The 20,652-nt window shown below is 41.1% G+C and overlaps 1 protein-coding gene across 4 annotated transcripts in view; it reads left to right on the top strand.

Annotated features, from left to right (window-relative positions):
• Positions 1-20,652, top strand: part of PCDH15 (protocadherin related 15) — an 853,821-nt gene that overhangs the window by 711,670 nt on the left and 121,499 nt on the right. For all 4 annotated transcript variants that reach the window (XM_087765707.1, XM_087765706.1, XM_087765705.1 and 1 more), the window contains 2 exons: positions 8,471-8,776; positions 9,955-10,179. In XM_087765707.1, coding sequence (XP_087621833.1) covers positions 8,471-8,776; positions 9,955-10,179 — 531 coding nt within the window. The remainder of the gene's footprint in view (positions 1-8,470; positions 8,777-9,954; positions 10,180-20,652) is intronic.

Genomic DNA, 20,652 nt, shown 5'->3' with positions numbered 1-20,652 from the left:
GTGTCTTAACTTTTTTCTAATACTCAAACCTTGTGGCCTTGACTGATAAAAGAAAATGAATTTCCTTTAAGCATTCTTCTGTGAACAAGAGAAGACAACAGAACACAACCAAGAGTGTTTTAAGAGTCCGACCAGTGAGATCAGTAGTGTCAAATCCAAGTGTTGGCTGTTATGTTCCAGCTCAGGTTCTAATTCTAATGTTCTCTAATTAGGTGGGCTTATGAGGAGAGCCAGCAGTCTAGAGAAACGACAAAAATAACTTTAAAACGGATTAATGTATTAGAGAAATGTTTGGGGCCCCAGCTAAATGAGGAGATTTTAAGCAATATAAATATATTTCATCTGTGATTTAGAAAGCTTTGGGTTTTACTTTTGCTAGTGTGTATATTCATTGGTTTAATCTCTGAATTGCTTGATCATATCATTGCCAAAGAACATACTCATCATAAAAGCAAAATTTCTAAGTATCTTTCTAATTTCTACATCTTTCAAGTAAAAACAGGCAGTGCAAGTCTCTAAATTTAGGATTTGGTTGCATGCCAGACTAAAGAAAGCTTGTCTATTTTTAAGTGTTACAATGTGATTAACTTTTGTAGGAGGTTCACCAGTCCATTAAATGATGTTTTTGCAGCCATGAGCTTTCCGATTTTCATTTCTTTTAATTTATATTTGCTTGTAGCGTTTAACTGTTCTTGCTGTGTAGTTTTATTTAGAGTCACATTTAATTGGTTTCCAAACTAACTCCTCCAGATGCACTGGAATTAGCATTGACTATGAAAGTAATTATCAAACATTTTCCCATCTTGTATAATGGCTAAAATATGTCAGTATTTGAAAATTTACCATGTGCTATTTTTACCCTAACAAATTACTCTAAGTGTAGTTTATGAGAAAAATGATAAGCTGGTATGATTTGGTAGTTCAATAAGATACTTTTTCTTTTGAAAATGAGGATATACACAAAACCTGTAGTGTTTTTCAAAAGCATGTGCATGTAGGGCATTAGTTTGTTCTCTTTAAGAAGTAGGAGTTGCCTTGAAATTTCAAGATAGCCAAAACTGGAGGGTGCTGCCTCTGAGTTTCATTTTTGCCTCTCCAATTTTTTTAGACCAGCTACACCCAATTGGACTGCCCCAGCCAGTGACAGATCACTGAATTTACCCCCTGATATTACAATGTCCAATTTTATTGTATATTCTTTATATCATCTTTCTTCAGCAAGTCATTTTTTGCAGCCAATAATTCAGAACATTTAAGATTTATTACACATTGTAACTAAGCCTCCATCACTTCTTCAAGTGTAACATTAAGTTTTTTGTGGCACGTCAGAAATGATACAGCAGAATCAAGTAAGTTAAAAAGCTTTCTGTATACTTTTGGTTGAGCATGAACACAGAATAAAAGCTTTATATCATTCCTTCTCTGAAACTTGTACAAAGCCTGCAGTCCTCTAATCCTGCAAGTCTGTAGAAGAATTTTTTTTTCTTTATATGAATAATATAATTTACATGTCAGTTTTGTAGGAAGTGCTGCAGAAATGAACTCTTGTAGGTTTTTGGGCTGCAAGGGAGTATTGCAACTATCTGTAATGGGTGTACAGCGATGCCATGTATGTTTAGGAGCATGATTTATTAATCTAACTGCTAACTCTCTGTGAAACAAGAGAAAAGTGTGTGCGAAACCGCTGACAACACTGGGAGGACAAAAGTATTTCCTTGCTTCCTTACTTCTTTTGACATTATTTTGAGTTCAGCTGACAGAAATCTTTCAAAACTGTTGGTACCTTCTAATCCTTTCCTTTGCTTAGAGCACATAATGAATGAAATAGAGAAATTAAAGACTATGTAAAAGCAGGTGAAAAGAAAGAGAAGAAAAACCTTTCTGAAATATAGGGAAGAAGAAAAATTCTATGGATGACTGATTTTCCCCCCTTAAAATATTTTTAAATAAATACCAAGAGGTCAGAAACATTTCAAATATCTGTGGCCTCTTACTGCATCTGGGAGATGTTAGTTTTGTCCTATGAGCACAAACAGTAATCTCCCTGAAAAACAAGTATGAAATCCAATTTAGCACTCCCACCCACACTTGATTTGCTATTTGACACAACTGCAGGGCTTGGGAATCTTTTAAACCCCTAATCATAAAAAATTAAACCCATAATAATAAACCCCTTAAGCCCATAATAATAATTAAAAAAATAATGTTATCATCCATGAAAACAATAACCCAGCTCCCACCAACAGCATCTTTTGTATCCTCCAGCATAATTTCCATCCCTCCCTCAAGCTGCAGTGTTTGCTGGAATACTGGAGAGGCTGTCAGAGATCAGGAGCTTTTGTTGGGGTGGGTGTGGATCATGGGGAACTTCTGTACCTGAAGGAAAAATTAATCTGGAGGAAGTTGGGTTGGTGGCAAAGTGGTCCCTAAGAAGTGTTTCAGCTTGCAGCTTTAATGAGGATCTCCTCATCTCACCTGTCATGTTTGCCTCTGCTTTATAGACAAGTATGAATAACGATACACTCCCTTATTTTGCTGTTTTGCAGCTCCAGCAATCGAAGCATAAACCCTCAATTAACCTGCTTAAGTCCTGTTGTTACCCATTGTGAACAAAAGTTGTTGATATTAGTAGGAGGTTACTTTTGAAAAGAATGATAATGGTATAATTAATATTGTTGACATTTAAGCACTTGTCATTATATTTCACAGTTAATGATCTTTCAAGAGATACTTTGGTAATTCAGATCTCCCAGAATTGTATTTTCAAGCTGTTTGAGACAGAGGAAGATCATTTGTTACTCTGGAACACTGTTGGTTTATATTCATGAGGGTTTCTTAGTAATGTTGAAGCATAGTTGGTAATGCAAATTTAAACGTACCACAATAGATAAAGGCTATCACCTTATAGATTATGGTATCTCCAGTAAATGTGGGGTGTATTTTCCGGGAAATGAAGTGGTGATTCATTTATATTCCTAGGTTTCCAGGTTCGTTTTATCATGCAGTACTTTATAAGTTAGCCCCGTAAGAGATGAAAATGAGAGTAGTCGTGTAGACCTGAGGAGTTGCTCAGTTAATAAGAGCAGTATTTACTAGAGACTCTTCAGAGGAACATGCTTATCCTAGTTCTGAATAAACACAGTGAGATGGGAGAGGTATAAACTCATCTTTCTGCATCTCTTGCAGCATTGGCAAGAGGAGCCAGTCAGCAAGGGATTGTTTTGTTTCTTTTCTTTTTTTAAGTCTAATTTATACTCCTTCAGATGCTCTCCGTTTAAAGAAATAAATTACCTTAGACCTATGTAAAGCAGGCTCCTCTATCCTGACAAAATCCCTTTTGGTTAGGCCACATTGACTTAAGTGAATTTATGAGCTCTTCAGTTGTGCAACACTGGTGTAGTAAATTTGCCTAACAGGCTGCTTGAACCAGTTTCAGTAAGAACAGAGGAAAACCTCTGAGCATGCAGAGGGATGGTTCAGAATTTTTCTTTTACCCAGAATAGCAAAATGAGCTTAGTTTCCTATCCAGATTTACGAAGCGTATTGCATGTGATTGCAAATGATCAAACACCAGAATGTGGTGTCAGATTTGGGGGTAATACGATGGATGGGAACTCAGGTGTTTCAGTTGTGCTCATGTGAAGACGTGCCAGTGCCTCAGGCTCCTTCGCTCTCTTGCTTATTACCCAGCTCTGCCTCTACAGGCACTTGAACTGATACTTTCCTTCCCTTTGACAACTGTAGGGATGAGGGGAAGGAGGAGGACTTGGGTTAGGGCTGGACGTGATAAAAAAGATCTTCTAGCAGGAAAGCAAGGCAGAAATGAGTAGGTTCTTTCTTCAGTTGTTTGGTCTTGACATCCCACTGTGGCAGGGGATGAGTGAGAGCGATCATCTTCGGAAATGTGGATTATCACTTGTGCTGCCCTCAACTTTGACAGCTTTGGCTTATCGTAGCGGGGGGAAATGTATTCTGCACGTATCCTACACATACATGCAAGATCATATGTGTAGGGATTTGAAGCTAGGGTGAGACAGAGACTGTGCTATGGGAAACAGAAAGAAATCTGGCCAATTTTGTGCTCAGTGTTTGTCTTGATCTTTTTTACTCCTAATGGACCTTACCTAATAGAAGAAATTATTAATAATGTTGGTGTAGCCCAGAGAAAAATAGTATCCGTGATTTGTATCTCATTGTAGCTGAAAACAGACAAAGGAACTAGTTCCTTTATGAGGTTCAACAGGGCTCAGTGCCGGGTCCAGCACTGGGGTCACAACAACCCCATGCAGCGCTATAGGCCTGGGGAATAGTGGCTGGAGAGCTGCCAGGCGGAAAAGGACCTGGGGGTGTTGGTTGACAGCCAGCTGAACATGAGCCAGCAGTGTGCCCAGGTGGCCAAGAAGGCCAATAGCATCCTTGCTTGCATCAGGAATAGTGTGGCCAGCAGGACTAGGGAAGTGATCGTCCCCCTGTACTGAGTGATCACTGGTGAGGCCACACCTCGAATACCGTGTTCAGTTTTGGGCCCCTCACTACAAGAAGGACATTGAGGTGCTGGAGCGTGTCCAGAGAAGGGCAACAAAGCAGGTGATGAAGGGTCTAGAGAAAAAGTCTTATGAGGAGTGGCTGAGGGAGCTGGGGTTGTTTAGCCTGGAGGCTGAGGGGAGACCTTATTGCTCTCTACAACTACCTGAAAGGAGGTTGTAGCGAGGTGGGGGTCGGTCTCTTCTCCCAAGTAACAAGTGATAGGACTAAAGGAAATGTGCCAGGGGAGGTTTAGGTTGGATATTAGCAAAAAACTCTTCGCTGAAAGGGTAGTCAAGCACGGGAACAGGCTGCCCAGAGAAGTGGTTGAGCCCCCATCCCTGGAGGTATTTAAAAGAAGGGTAGACATGGTGCTTAGGGGCATGGTTTAGTGGTGGACTTGGCATTGCTAGGTTAACGGTTGGACTCGATCTTAAAGGTCTTTTCCAACCTAAATGATTCTATGATTCTCTCCACCTGTGGTAACTGTATACCCAGGTAATTCAGCTCAGCATTGGTAATGAGCAAATTGTATTAGATTTATTGGGATGTTGCTGGCTCCTGTTTTAAGGGTAGTAATAAGTTCAAGCAGGGCTGATTTTTGAAGCAGGACTTTCTGAAAGCCCAACTCCTTGTTGTGCAGACCTCCTCCTCCTTGGCCTTCCAGTCGAGGCTTGTGATATGTGCATGCCAGCTTGTACCTGTCAGTGACAGAGCGCGGGGATGAAATTGGGATGACTTGAAGTCATCTATTTTGATACAAAGCAATAGCTGCAAACAGGAACAGGTAGTAACCGCGCCACCAGCGAGTCCTTCAAGGACTTCTCCATGGACCTGCTGCCCACAGGCTCCAAGAGGCTCTGTGCAGTGATTTTCATGTGGAAAGAGTTAATTTTGTATACCCTTGGGATAGGATTCTTTTAGAAAATGGATTAAACTCTTTTTCTTTCATATCCATGAAGAGTACACTATCTCTTTTCAAGTTTATACTGATAAATTGTTAATTAATGGAGATCTTGAACTGTAAAAGCAATCTAATTTGGTAAAATAATAGCATTTTCATAAAGCTTTTTTCATAATGAAATCCATTTTGATTCTTTAAAAACATGCACTTCAATTTTAGACATATATGCGTGTGTACGGGTTGCCCAGGGCTGGGGGCGGGGTTGAGGGGTCTCTGTGGGGAGAGGTCAGGCACAGCTGGTTCCAGCCAGTTCCAGCCAGTTCCAGCTGGCTCCGGTGGCCCCACAGGCTACAGCTGAGCTGCTCAGTGACTCTGGTGGTGACTCTGGGAAACAGAATCAAGAAAGGGCAAAACCCCTTCCGGCAGTGCGGAACAGCCCTTCAAGCACTGAGGAGGAAGAGGAGCTTCAGGCGCTGGAGCAGACTCCCCTGCAGCCTGTGGGGAGACCGCAGTGGGGCAGGGAAAGGTGTGGGGACGGGGAAGGGCTGTTACAGGATATAAAAGCCCCTCTGCTGTGCGAGAGGGGAGTCTGGGCAGGAGAAGGTAGCCGGGGCATGGGCTTGGCAGCCACCACATATGACATTCAGGCCTTTCCAAGCCTCTCGGGGTCACAAAGCTGTCTGTAGGTAGGTTGGACAGTGCTTGTACAACCTGTTGTAACTTCTCAGCTTTGCCCTTCTCCTCAGTGGCTCTGCTTCTACATGGTGTTCATCAAAGATGGGTAACACGAAGCGCTGCCTGAGCAATGGGATGACGGCTTTGTAAATAGGCAGTAGTCGTCTCTGGTGTAATGCCACAGATAGAACAGGAAGCTTGGAGAAAAGATGACTTTTTTTTTTTTTTATCTAATAAATAATGAGAGAATCCATATGGTAGAAATTTTAGTGCACAAAGTGCAGCAAGCTTCTGTTTGATGATTCAGTCAGCATCCGTCTGAAATTTGAATTTGCCCTGTGCTATGGAAGCACAGGACTAAGATATGTAAAAATGCACAGAGCTAACACTTCTCTTCACGTGTCTTTGGTTGACTTCTCACTAGTGTGATGGTAGTACTATAACAATTAGTTTAATTGGATTTAATAATGGTGATTTGCCTGCTGCTCTGCATGGAAACAAATCAGTCCTGCAGAATGTGGAAAAGATGTTTATGCCCAAGGATGTACACAAATGAGTTTACAACATACATAGTCATGTTTTTAGGAACCAAATTGCAAAGCCTGACATATATTTGAAAGTAATTTTAATTTACTTTCCTAAAAAATAAGTTTGTCTGTTCAGAAACAGACTTCCAAATTGCTCTTAAATAAAAATGTTACCTGGTTTATTCTCAGTTTCCTATGGTAGTAGTGTTTCAGATTACTGTTAGAGATTTTTGTGGGGTTTTTTTTGTTTGGTTTTTAACTCTGAGTGTTTAGTATCAATTTAATTGCTATAATATGGCTTTGGCTTAACTTAGAGGCTAAGTATGAGGACTGGCCTCATGCGTGCATTGGAGATTAAGTCTTACGAAGGTGAATCTTGCTATTAGTGTCTTATCCAGCATCGCATTTGCAATGCTTTGCATTTCTTTCCGTGGGGCTAAGTGTTACTGTATACTTTAAACTTTTCTCCTTGAGTAGCTTTCTGATGGTTTTCCAGTATGTCATCTAGGAGGCCTTTCTGCCCCAACTCAGTTATTTCTACAGAGGAAATAGAATTGATTGTAAACTAAGCAAATCAACCATACGTTGAAAGATGTCGATTAAAAGGATGTATTATCCATAGACTGGTCATTATGAAGTTGTAGCCATTACTTCTTAGCACATTGATGTAGCGCAGGGGGAAAGCACAGTGAAATTTTTCTCATTAACAATTTTAATTAACTTTTAATTGATTTCTAGAAAGATAAATGGTTTCATTACAAAGTCTTACAATGAACACCTTCACCGGAATTAAACATTCATGGAAACTTCCTGACAATTGTTCTGGTAACAAAACATGAAAATCTCTTGCGGTCTTCCCAGATGTCTGTAGCCTCATTTATAAAGTCAAATAAATGAAAATACCTTGCTCACAGAATGCCCTTTGTTTAATTTACATAACCTTATTCATCATGCCATAATTTAATTAAGAGGAGGAAATGTAACAGGTCAGCGTTCAGACTATGTTGAGGGGATGGTAGCTTTAGGAAAAACATATGAATTTTGTCCATCCCTATAAGGGCAGTTATGTAACAGCAAGAATTATTTGGCTGATACTGAAATTTGAGACTTAGTTCAGTATGTGAGAACAAAGATACCAACTGAACAAAATCTGAACAGTTTTGTATTGCAATCATATGCCTCTTCTGAGTGTAGAAGAATAAGGATGAAATGTGATAACATTTGGTTTTGAAGAAACATGATAAACTATAGGAAGTTAAGTAGTTCTTCAGAGAGCAATGATTAAAATATCACTAAATGTGACAAACACATTAAGTGAAATGAAAATTTCTAACTAATGTGTCCATTCTAGCTATCTGCTGACTGCATCAATCTTTCATCTAAGCATGTACTCCATAATGATTTGAGCAACAATGAAACACCTAAATCAAGCAGTGTAAAATAGAAATTCTCAGACACCACCTAACCGTGAAGATACTTCAGCATTAGAAGTATCTGAGGGCTTGGCTTTAAAAGCATCTAGGTTGTCTTCTGCTTATGTGCGCGGTTGTCCAACGCTGAGAAACTAAATGTGTCATTTCTCCTGAAGTCCTATTGGGATCCAGTAAACCTACCTTCTGTCACTGCAAATTAAGAGATTTGTTTCTGTGGGATATTTTACTTTCAGGAAAATATCAGAGAGAGGCAAGCTGCCGTAAACAAGAAATGCTGAGTAGCCACACAAGCATTAATACCCTGTTGAATATTACCCTAGCTTACCTTGTTGTTCCCATGTAGGTATGTCCCTTGTAGGTATTTAAAATATGCATTAAAGCATGGTTCTTTTTTTCTGTTTCTTTAGGCTACAGACCCAGATGCTGGTGTTAATGGTCAAGTTCATTACAGTTTGGCAAACTTCAACAATCTTTTCCGAATCACATCAAATGGTAGCATTTATACAGCAGTTAAACTGAACAGAGAAGTAAGGGACTATTATGAACTTATTGTTGAAGCAACAGACGGAGCTATGGACCCTCGCCGTTCAACACTAACTTTAGCGATCAAGGTGCTGGATATTGATGACAACAGCCCTGTTTTTACTAACGCTTCCTACACTGTCTGTGTGCCAGAAAATCTACCACCAGGCACTGTCTTCCTGCAAATAGAGGTAAGAAAGCATTATAGAGTGAAGAAGATGTTTGGTAAATGTTCTGCAATACTAAAAATGTTCTGATTTAATTTGTCAGTGAGACTGCAGTAAAAGATTGCAAACTGGGGTGGGGTAAGTTATGACACTTAACAGACTGAAAAATGCATGACCTTTAGACAGGTACATAAAAATACTTTGAAGCTGAGGTTCGTTCGGAAATAAGAGCAATCAGTAAAAAACAAACAAACAACAAAACCTACACTACTATTGTTGTTTCTTGGAATGTTGTTTTACACATTTAAAGTGCTTTTGAAGGCTCATCATATTGCTTCTACCTGTTTACATTAGTAGCAAAAGAGAGCTTTATGTCAACTGATTTAGACAGTTAAGTCAAACCTGGATGTCTAACCTCACATTATGGTTAATGGGGATAAATAGTTGCTTCCAGAAGCAATTAATCCAATACCAAGATCATCATCTAAGATAGTTGGAGTAAAGTGAAGTGAACACCTGGAGGTGTTGTCTTCTCTTCACTGACTATAAAAGATGCTTAAACAAGTGAGAGTTAATTGTTCAAGGATGAGCTAGATCTCTAAAGGCAGCCGAGATTCACCTCCTGCAAGCGGTCTATATATCCTCCTGATGTTTTGGTCAGCATCCTTTAATGAGAAGAATCTGTCCTGAGACAATTTCAACAAGAATGGTTTTCGCTGAACCTGACTGCAGATAAATCTAATGTCGAATTACAGCTAAAGCAATCACATAATACTCCTTATCCTGATGAAGATTAATATTCTTTGTCTAAATACTGGTATGAAATAAAAACATCGTGCTGCCATATGGGGTGAGATCAAACATCTGCTTAGCCCAGCGTCCTCTCCCTGGCAGTGGCCAATAGCAGGTGCTCAGGGATAAGAACAAGAACAGACTGAGCTTCCAGTGACTCTTGCCCAGAATACTGTGCTTGTTTCCTGTGGCGGGTATCGCTAGATTTTATAACCTTAAGCGGATTTATCTTCCTCGTGTTTGTGCAATAGTATTAAGTACATCAATACTATTAGAATCATATAACGAAACTCAAGTTGTTTGCAGTAGTTTGCTTTTTTATGTTCTTTAAATCTAGTAGGGATTTTTTGTGAAAATGGATTTTGTTTGGTTTTAAGCGCTTTTTTTTCTGTCTGCATGGTATGCTGTAGGCGAAGGATGTTGATCTTGGTTCTGATGTTAACTACCGAATACGGACCCAGGAAGCACTACAGTATTTTGCACTGAACAAGTATACAGGCGAGTTATCGCTTTTGAAGTCCTTGGATTATGAGTCGTTTTCTGACACAGAAGCAACCTTCACCTTTCTTGTGGAAGCCTTTGATAGCAAGGGTACTATGCCTCCTGGTCTTGCTACTGTCACAGTGAGAGTAAAGGTAAGAGGAATAACTTGTCAGTTGATAGCATCCGCTCCTATTTGTTACAAAATACTTCATCAACCCTTACAGGTGTCCTGATGGAACATCAGAGCACACCAGCAGTATGTCTGCTTTCCTGCTTTTTCACTGTATGAAGCTACTGCCTTTTTCTGACAGCAACTTGTTCAGTTAAACATACACTTTATAACAGCTATAATTACTTTTCTATATGCAATTACGTGGTTAAATCTTGGATCACAGATTTATGAAGTACAAGAATACCTGACACATACATAAACGTTTAGTCCCTTAAAATCCCTGAAAGGTTGAAATAAGTACCTAATGGAATTGTTTGCAAAAATGACACCATCACGTTTCACTTAAAGCTCTCATGAATTGTAATTTTATGAACCATTCGGGTGTATTGAGTGCTGATGTGGCACACCACATCCTATATTTCAGATTCTGCTGCTTGAAAATACAGAGCTGCAAAGGAACAGGCTTATTTAGTGGTCTTGCACAATGAATCGTTTTTATGCAGTGAGTTACAGCATCATCTCTGGGTTTCAGTTATCTCACCAGTAATATGGGGATAATGGTATTCTGTTTGGTAACGATCCACAAATGAAAAGCGTTTGTAGCTGAAACATTAGCACTTACCCATCTTAATTTGGTTGGTGTACTCATGTCCAAGAGGAGAAGATATTTTAGATGATTTAGAAACCATGCCTCCTTGCATTTACAAAGGTGCAGTTCTGGAGCCAGTCAGTCAAGTCCTTTTGCGCAGTTGCTTGATTTTTGTTGATTTTGTCAGTGAAGAACAGTGAGCTGTGGGAGAGAAGAGAGTTTAATTACTCGTATTTTAGCTAAGAAGCAAAAATTGTAGTAGGAACAAAAGCATAGCTCACAAATGTGAACTTCATATCTGGCAACTTCAGTTTAAATGTAAGTCTGCGGAAAGTATTTAGCATATATGAATCAGTCTCGGGTTCAGCTTACTGTGTATCTGCAGATGCTATGAATTGCCACATGATTTTGAGTAATTCTGTTTGTCAGTCTCTACTGAGCTCAGAATTATTTTAGGGACAGTAAATGTCTCCGATTATTAGCTTTGATGACAACCTAAGAAGGCTTCTATAATACGTCTCCGTCTCTGCAAAATTGCTCAGACTGAGATGGAGGTCACCTGTTTCCTAATAGCCTGTGCTCTTTCCAGGCAGTTTCCCAGTCAATCAAAGAAAACATGGCTTTTGACATCATTCCCTGAGCCTTTTCTGTTATACTTTTGAGGAGGAAGTTGCTCAAACGTGTTTTTTTCCTAACATAAACTTCTTCCCAGGACAGTGAATTTTTGAAAGAATTGTTTGCGTTTGTTTGGGTTTTTTAAAGGTACTTGTTTTCAAATAGGACTATATTCAGCAAAAAGCCGTAGTTTGCTTCATAGGGCTGACCCAGCTGTATGATTGTGCATTTGTATTGTATTCATTAATGAGACGGGGTACAGGGAGGTCATACAGTTCAACTCAGTGGCCTTAATGAAACAGCAGCTTGTGCACTGTCAAAGGAGGAGGTGTGGGAATAAGGAACTTAAGAAGGGCGTTAGTAGGATGAAAAAACAGGTTTCTTGTTTTGCTGGAAACTCTTCCCATGCGTGAGCAACAAAAAGAGAGCATGATGATACTTGTTTGGAAAGGCAGTATGGAAGAGCCTGGAATGCTAGGCTGGAGCCAGGAGTAACAATTTCAGCAGTAAAAGGTATTAGGCTGGGGACATGGTAGGGCCTGAAAGTGAGGACGAGCAGCTTATATATTAAATGAAAAAGAAAACAAATCAAAGAAATTATTAAGTATCATACTCGGTGACAGGCTGACTTTTGCAACAGATCAGTGGACATGGTTAAATAGAAGTAGACACTCTGGAAGGGAGAGGCACCCTGCAGGAAGGTCTGGATAGGCTGGAAGAGTGGGCTAACCATAACCTTATGAAGTTTAACAAGGACAAGGGTAAGGTCTTGCACCTGGGAAAACATAATCCAGGAGTGCAGCTCAGACTGGGATCCACCTGGCTAGAGAGCAGCTCCGTGGAAAGGGACCTGGGGGTCCTGGTGGACAGGAAGCTCAACATGAGTGAACAGTGTGCTGCTGCGGCCAAGCAGGCCAATAGGATGCTGGGTTGCATCAAAAAGGGCATCACCACCAGAGATAAAGAAGTCATTACCCCTCTCTACTCGGTGCTTGTCAGGCCACACCTGAAATACTGTGTGTACAGTTCTGGTCCCTGTTATACAAAACAGATGTGGACAGGCTGGAGGGGGTCCAGAGAAGGGCCACCCAGATGATCGAGGGTCTGGGAAGCTGCTGTATGAGGGTAGGCTGAGAGAGCTGGGTTTGTTCAGCCTTGAGAAAAGGAGGCTTAGAGGTGACCTCATCACCATGTACTTAAAGGGGAGCTACAAAGAAGATGGAGACTCCCTTTTTACGAGGAGTCCCATGGTGAGGACAAGGGGTAATGGGTACAAGTTACTCCCAGGGAGATTCCAACAGGACATGAGAGGTAAATTTTTCACAATGAGAAGAGTCAATCATTGGAGTAATCTCCCAGGGAAGTGGTTGACTCCGCTACGCTGAATACGTTTAAGACTCAGCTGGACATGGTGCTGGGCCATCTCGTCTAGATTGTGCTCTTGCCTAGAAAGGTTGGACCAGATGATCCTCAAGGTCCCTTCCAACCTGGTATTCTATGATTCTATGATGAAATATTATATGCTGAGATTAAGATGATGCTTAGGTTCCAGCCTTGAGTGACAGGTAGAAAAGTAGTATTTTCAGTGGCAGTTGAGAGAATGGGGGAGGGCTTGTGGAAAAAACATTTTTAATATCTCATTTTGTTGGGCAGGTGTCATTAATGGGTTATATGCCAGATGGTAGAAATTTAGAACCTTGGTCACAAGAGATGTCTAAAATAGAAAGAATGGCTTGATTTGAGCTTATAGATGAACTTCCCAGATATAAAATTGGGGGCGGGGGCGGGGAGGTGGAGATTGAGATCAGATCCTTGTGCTACCACTGTGTGAGATGAGAAGGATCCACAAAAGGACACTTTGAATGGGTAATTGAAGAGACAGAGCGGTGCAGAGTCTTGAGAATGCCTCGGGTGTGAAAAGAAATGCAGAAGTAACAAAGCACGTTGCAATGCAATTTGGGTTTGTTCTTAATGGAAAAGACTCATATTCCCCCTTGTTTTGAAGGGGGGAGAGCTGACATGCCTTTGCTGGGGGTGAGAAGTCCTGATCAGGGCAGAGAGGGCAAGGCACTAAAGTTCCCTTGAGGACAGAGGCGGTGCACGCATTTTACAGGGCCAGCGTCAGCACGTCCTGGTAAGCTGACAGAGGGAACTGATTTGTGTCCAGCAGCTCAGCGAGGGTGTTTACATCTGGCCCTTGGTCTTGAATGCATGATGGCGTAAATGACACCGCCATGTAGCAGTCTAGAGCGTCATGCACAGTGTATTGCCTGATTCCAGTCCAGGCTTTTATTCCTCTGCAATCTTAACTGCGGTCCAAGCTGCTGCTTTAGGGCATAGCTAAGTAGATAACTCCTGATGAGCATGTTCAGTGTTTCACTGGAGTCATTTATAATTTTTTGTTGACCAATTAAGATGTCTGCCCAGGGAATTGAAAGGGTTCTAAAACTCACGATTTCTGCCAGGCCATCTGCCAACTCAGAGCCTGTGTTCAGGGACAGGGTGCTTCTGTGTGGGGATGAACATCCCTCTGCTGGGGCTCCGGAGTTGTTCCCACTCAGCCTGTCTTTTGCTCCTGCTCTGGGACCAGGAACGGGATGTGTCTGATTCTTCTTAGTAGTAAATGTGCTTTTACTTTATTTAGAAGATGATATTAGAGTAATTATTTTATTACGGTGTTTGTGACCCCAAATGGGAAATAAACCGAGTGCAGATACATTGTAGGCCCTAACATAACAGTTGTACCGATTGCAATCTTTAATAACACAAAATCGAACTAGAGAAAACCAGAAGTAAGCATTAAGGCAGTAGTGGGTCCAAGTAGGGAATTCATGTAACCATTAGGGATTCAGTCCCTATAATTCTCAGAGCATTATTTGTACTACAGAGGTCTCCAAGTCCTTTTGGGCTCATGCTGCTCTGTTAACATTTGTCATTTTTCACGGTCCAGCTCTTAACCGAAAGCACTGTAATTTTTACTGTGTAATAGGATTCTGTTAACCACCGATGGACAGCATCTGATGGTTTCATATATCATTTATGTGATCTAAAACTGAATGAGCAGCAGTGCAGTATACCCATAATCACAGTGATCATTGTGGCTTGGGGGAGGGTAGATACACACAGTGATGTTTTTTAGACTCTCGCTTTCAGCCTTTGGCAGGACAAGTTACAAATAGTTTGTATTAATCTTCCCTGAACTTGACCAAAACACAGATTGCATAGCACAATACTCACTGCAGAAAAAATAACTTAATCTGTTACCTTCATGTCAGTAGTGAAATACATTATTGGCCACTGCTGCGGCCAGATGGCCCTTTGTGGATGTCTTATGACTCTTTCTTCAGAGAAAGCCAAAGGTAAATTAATAAATTGTTGCATCATTTCTAGTATTACTGAGGAGGAATAGTGTAAGTGGCATTGATTTCTTGTTGCCAGAAAGATGCAAACCACCTCAAACAGACTGAGATTTTTCTTTTTTTCCCCAGTTCTCATATTCGTCTCGCTGCTTTCATAACTTTTCACCTTAACCTGAAAGTAGTAATGAGTCATCTTGTCTTGGGATGGCATGGGAGATTGCACAAGTGTTCATCCAGAATAATTGATGATTGTAATCTCATCTGTAATCAAGAACATGAAACTTTTTATTTTATTTGGGTTTTTTATATATATGTAATTATACAGGTTAGACATAGCAAATTTTATCAGTCTTGAAAACCTAGTTTAAGGGATAAAAACATTAGCAACTCCAAGAAACAATTTGTCTGCTATTTTTCAGTGGTTTGCCACTGTCAAGGCACAATTTCTTTCACCATGAGAACGGCAGAGATTTGCATTCACTCAGTGTCTGAGAGGGCTGTTTGCTAAGAGTGCCTGTAGTGCATATTGCAGTATGCACAAGCATCCTCTCACAATATAAATGTTTACCAGTATTGGAAGAAGTGAAATCACTACAGAAACAGGACTAACGTTTTTCCAGTTTATATTGCTGTTAAATGAGTAATGTGTTCCTAAATACATATTATAAGAATTTCTGTATCATGGGGCCTGTAAGGTACTTGCATATTTTATGCTGTGACCTCCTCTTATTATTATTACCAGCATTATTTTTGTATTTCTTTGCGTCTCTCTCTTGTTTGTTATAATAGTTTTTTCTCCTCCTTTTGTGTTCCGGGATTGGTTTTCTTTTCAGTTTTTCAGGTAGAGTATGTAGTGTAATGAAGCCATTATCCCTGGCTGATGATTGAAAGTGATAGAGCAACAAGAATAAGTAAAAACAGATCTATATGTTTCTAGTAATGCAATATTACAAGACTGCCTACCAAATATTTCATATAATTTCTACCATGCCTTAATCCCAGTGGACTGTTATAAACATTATACAGTGAATTTCCAGATTTATTAAAACTGACCTTACCCATGAACGTCAATAAACATACTGCTATCATCAGAGAGTACACTAACTGCAATAGTTAAACTAGTTTTTCAAGAGAAGTATGCCATTGAGAAGTTAGAAGTCAACATATGCTTTAGATGATGCATTATATGCATTGGTTGGTACTTATTCTGGGGGTGAATTTGAATCTTTCATAACCACTATGCTAAGTCTTCCCTTCCTTGGGAACTTTGCATAAAAGAAACAAATCAACCATGCAAAAATATGTAACAGCTAAATCTTTATCTCTGGCGTGGTTGCTCTGAATGGTCCTTCGTCAACATGACTCTTCTTGCTGTCCTTCATATTCAAGTTGGAAGCAAATGGCATGATCTTTGTTATAATGATGCCATAGCAGTGCAGAGCTCCAGCCTGCTTAGACAAGGAAGCTCCCTTTGTTTCTCTGACAACCTAAACCTTGAATCAAAACAAGGAGAAGTATAATTTGTTTGCTTTTCTAGAGTGGGAGGGTTAGAAGAAGCTGCGTGTTTGTGGATGAATCACCCTCTCAAACCAAACAATTGCAGCCAACAGTAAAGCAAAGAAAATAAAGGTGTGTTGGAGAAAGTATGCAGGAACCCAGCATTTGTGACAGTAGAATAAAATGTTACAGCAGGACCCTCTCCTCTCACAGAGCACGTTTACTGTACTGCTGCGGAGTGCTGGGGAGTGAGTGGCTTTAGTCCGTGTAAAATGCTTAAATTATCCCTGGGAGACAATGGGAGAAGAGGGATCCACAGGTTGTCGGGGGTGGGGGTGGGGGTGACAGTTTGGTTCAACCCCTGCTCCACCAGATGTTTAAATAGCCAGGCATAGATGTAGCTGCCACTGCTTTCTCTTCCTGCAGGTATTCACTAGAAATTCACTCAAGTCTTGTTTCTAATGAGCAGGTGGGCTCATCATACATCATTGTTTCATTATGCGGGGATTTCATGTTATGGTGAGATTTAATGATAATAATAATGAAGATTTTCTGCCAGAAATTATACAGGTAACAAAGGATACATGGAAGGTAAAAGACATTAGTGAAGCAGTTAAGGTCAAACATGTCAACAGTTTCTAATATTTCTAAAATAAAATTTAAGTTATGTTTTTTTCAATAAATTTACATCCATGAAGTTAATCTTTCCTTTCTAACATGTAATGAAAACCATTTCCCATTTAAAGAATAACAGGGCGGTCCAGCACAGCAGCAGCACATAACTTACACAAAGGTTAAAAAAAATGAGCTGTGTTGCCTCCAAAATGTAACTGCTTATTTATCTCTTTTCTCGTGGCATTAATGGAATAACGGGCATGGTGTTAGTCTATGGTGCCAGTAAACAGATTTTTTTTTTTTCTTTTTTCAATCTCAACTTATTTGTTCAATCATCTGCTAGTCATTTATTACCTCATATATTCCACTATGAATATTATCCCTTAATTTATGTTATGAGCTACTTTAGGGCTTGCTGAGCACTAAATACGAAAAAGAGGCAGTTATTCCATGTTAACAAGCCTCTATTTTGTATAGCTTCAAACAAAGAACCCTGTGTAAAGAAGCACTGCACCCAATTAGAGACAAAATTCAAAGTGCCACTTCATACAGTTTGTGGTATTATCTTGTCAGCATCATCACAAAGATTTTGAACTTGCTCAAAGTTACCCAGCATCGCTTGATTCTCTAACCTCAGTCCTCTTATATTAGTGTCGTGGTTTAACCCCAGCCAGCAACTATGAACCACACAGCCGCTCACTCACTCCCCCCCAATGGGGTGGGGGAGAGAATTGGAAGGGTGAAAGTCAGACAACTCCTGGGTTGAGATAAGAACAGTTTAATAATTGAAGTAAAATAAAATAGAATGATAGTAGTAGTGGTAGTAATAATAATAATAATAATAATAATAATATAATACAATAATAATGTACCAAGCAAGTGATATACGACACAATTGCTCACCACCCCCTGACTGATGCCCAGCCTGTTCCTGAGCAGCAATCCCTTCCCCCCCGGCCAACTCGCCCCAGTTATATACTGAGCATGACGTCATATGGTGTGGAATAGCCCTGTGGCCAATGTGGGTCAGGCCCCCTGGCTGTGCCCCCTCCCAGCTTCTTGTACGCCATGCAGAGCATGGGAAGCTGAAAAGTCCTTGACTGGTGTAACCACTACTTAGCAACAACTAAAACATCAGTGTGTTATCAACATTATTCTCATACTAAATCCAAAACACAGCACTATACCAGCTACTAAGAAGAAAATTAACTCTATCCCAGCTGAAACCAGGACAGTATCCACCCCTTATTCCATACCATATACGTCATGCCCAGGTCTTTCAAATACATTCCAATTAATCATTACCACTTTTCCAGTCTTTTGATATATTTTATATATATATATACACACACACACACATATAGATATAATTTCCCTAGTCTATAGGCTATCCCTCTAAAATGTTTGTTGAGTTCATTTAGTTCATGACTTTAGGCTCCATCTGTTATAACAGTCTTTCAGGGCAGGAGAGATGGTGTGTGGTGTTGGATTGTTGTATGCTGAAGTCAGTTCTGGTTCCATCACCACTGCACTTTGTTCAGTTTCCTCAAAGTTTTTCTTCATTAATTTGGGTGATTCTTACTGTATACCCTTGATATGGCACATAGTGATCATTGAATTGATGACATCTAGTATTATATAGCAACTAACATTATACAATTCAGTTCATTGGCTAGTTTCACCCAAAATCAAATCTCCTTGAGGTACACATCGGACTTCCCCATCCTCCCGCATCACCCACCAAGTGCATCCAGGGCCTTGAGCAAAAGCAATCCCACGAATGGGTTTACCTCTGCCTGAAGCAGGAGTAACCCAGACTGTCTTCCCCGTCATATTTTTTAGGTGCACTACAGGGACTTTATCCCCCTCTGCAGTACGTAGAAGTCTTGACTGGGCAGGGCCAGCTCGATTGGCAGATCCCCTAGTGTTGACTAACCAAGTGGCCTTTGCTAAATGTGTATCCCAGTGTTTGAATGTCCCACCACCCATTGCTTTTAGTGTAGTCTTTAACAGTCCATTGTATCGTTCGATTTTCCCGGAGGCTGGTGCATGATAGGGGATGTGATACACCCACTCAATGCCATGCTCTTTGGCCCAGGTGTCTATGAGGCTGTTTCGGAAATGAGTTCCGTTATCTGACTCAATTCTTTCTGGGGTGCCATGTCGCCACAGGACTTGCTTTTCAAGACCCAGGATAGTGTTGCGGGCGGTGGCATGGGTCACGGGATATGTTTCCAGCCATCCGGTGGTTGCTTCCACCATTGTAAGCACATGGCGCTTGCCTTGGCGGGTTTGTGGAAGTGTGATATAATCAATCTGCCAGGCCTCCCCGTATTTATATTTCAGCCATCGTCCTCCATACCAGAGAGGCTTGAAGCGCTTGGCTTGCTTGATTGCAGCACATGTTTCGCATTCATGGATAACCTGTGCAATAGTATCCATGGTCAGATCCACCCCTCGATCACGAGCCCATCTATATGTTGCATCTCTTCCTTGATGGCCTGAGGTGTCATGGGCCCACCGAGCTAGAAATAATTCACCCTTATGTTGCCAGTCCAGGTCCACTTGAGCCACTTCAATCTTAGCAGCCTGATCCACCTGCTGATTGTTTTGATGTTCTTCAGTGGCCCGACTCTTGGGTACGTGAGCATCTACATGACGTACTTTTACAACCAGGTTCTCTATCCGGGCAGCAATATCTTGCCACAATGTGGCAGCCCAGATGGGTTTGCCTCTGCGCTGCCAGTTGCTCTGCTTCCATTGCTGTAACCAGCCCCACAGGGCATTTGCCACCATCCATGAGTCGGTAAAGAGATAGAGCATTGGCCACTTTTCTCGTTCGGCCATATCTAAAGCCAGCTGGATGGCTTTCACCTCTGCAAACTGACTCGATTCACCTTCTCCTTCAGCAGTTTCTGCAACTTGTCGTACAGGACTCCATACAGCAGCTTTCCACCTCCGATGTTTCCCCACAAGGCGACAGGACCCATCAGTGAACAAGGCATATTGCTTCTCATTTTCTGATAGTTTATTATATGGTGGGGCCTCCTCAGCACGCGTCACCTCCTCCTCTGGTGATATTCCAAAATCTTTGCTTTCTGGCCAGTCCATGATCACTTCCAAGATTCCTGGGCGACTGGGGTTTCCTATTCGAGCCCGTTGTGTGATCAGTGCGACCCACTTACTCCATGTAGCATCAGTTGCATGATGTGTACAGGGGACCCTCCCTTTGAACATCCAGCCCAACACTGGCAGTCGGGGTGCCAAGAGGAGCTGTGCTTCAGTACCAACCACTTCCGAAGCGGCTCGAACCCCTTCATATGCTGCTAATATCTCTTTTTCAGTTGGAGTATAGCTAGCCTCAGATCCTCTGTATCCCCGACTCCAAAACCCTAGGGGTCGACCTCGAATCTCCCCTGGTGCTTTCTGCCAGAGGCTCCAGGTAGGGCCATTCTCCCCGGCTGCAGTGTAGAGCACATTTTTTACATCTTGTCCTGCCCGGACTGGCCCAAGGGCTACTGCATGGACTATCTCCTGTTTAATTTGTTCAAAGGCCTGTCGTTGCTCAGGGCCCCATTTAAAATCATTCTTCTTCCGGGTCACTTGATAGAGAGGGCTTACGATCAGACTGTAATTTGGAATATGCATTCTCCAAAAACCCACAACGCCCAAGAAAGCCTGTGTTTCCTTTTTGCTGGTTGGTGGAGACATGGCTGTTATTTTGTTGATCACATCCATTGGGATCTGACGACGTCCATCTTGCCATTTTACTCCTAAA

This window comes from Nipponia nippon, unplaced genomic scaffold (assembly GCF_047370975.1).
Source record: "Nipponia nippon isolate SJK-2023a ecotype South Korea unplaced genomic scaffold, ASM4737097v1 scaffold_3, whole genome shotgun sequence".
NCBI lineage: Eukaryota > Metazoa > Chordata > Aves > Pelecaniformes > Threskiornithidae > Nipponia > Nipponia nippon.
Note: the sequence above shows the minus strand (reverse complement) of the source record. Positions and strands in the feature narration are given on the sequence as shown.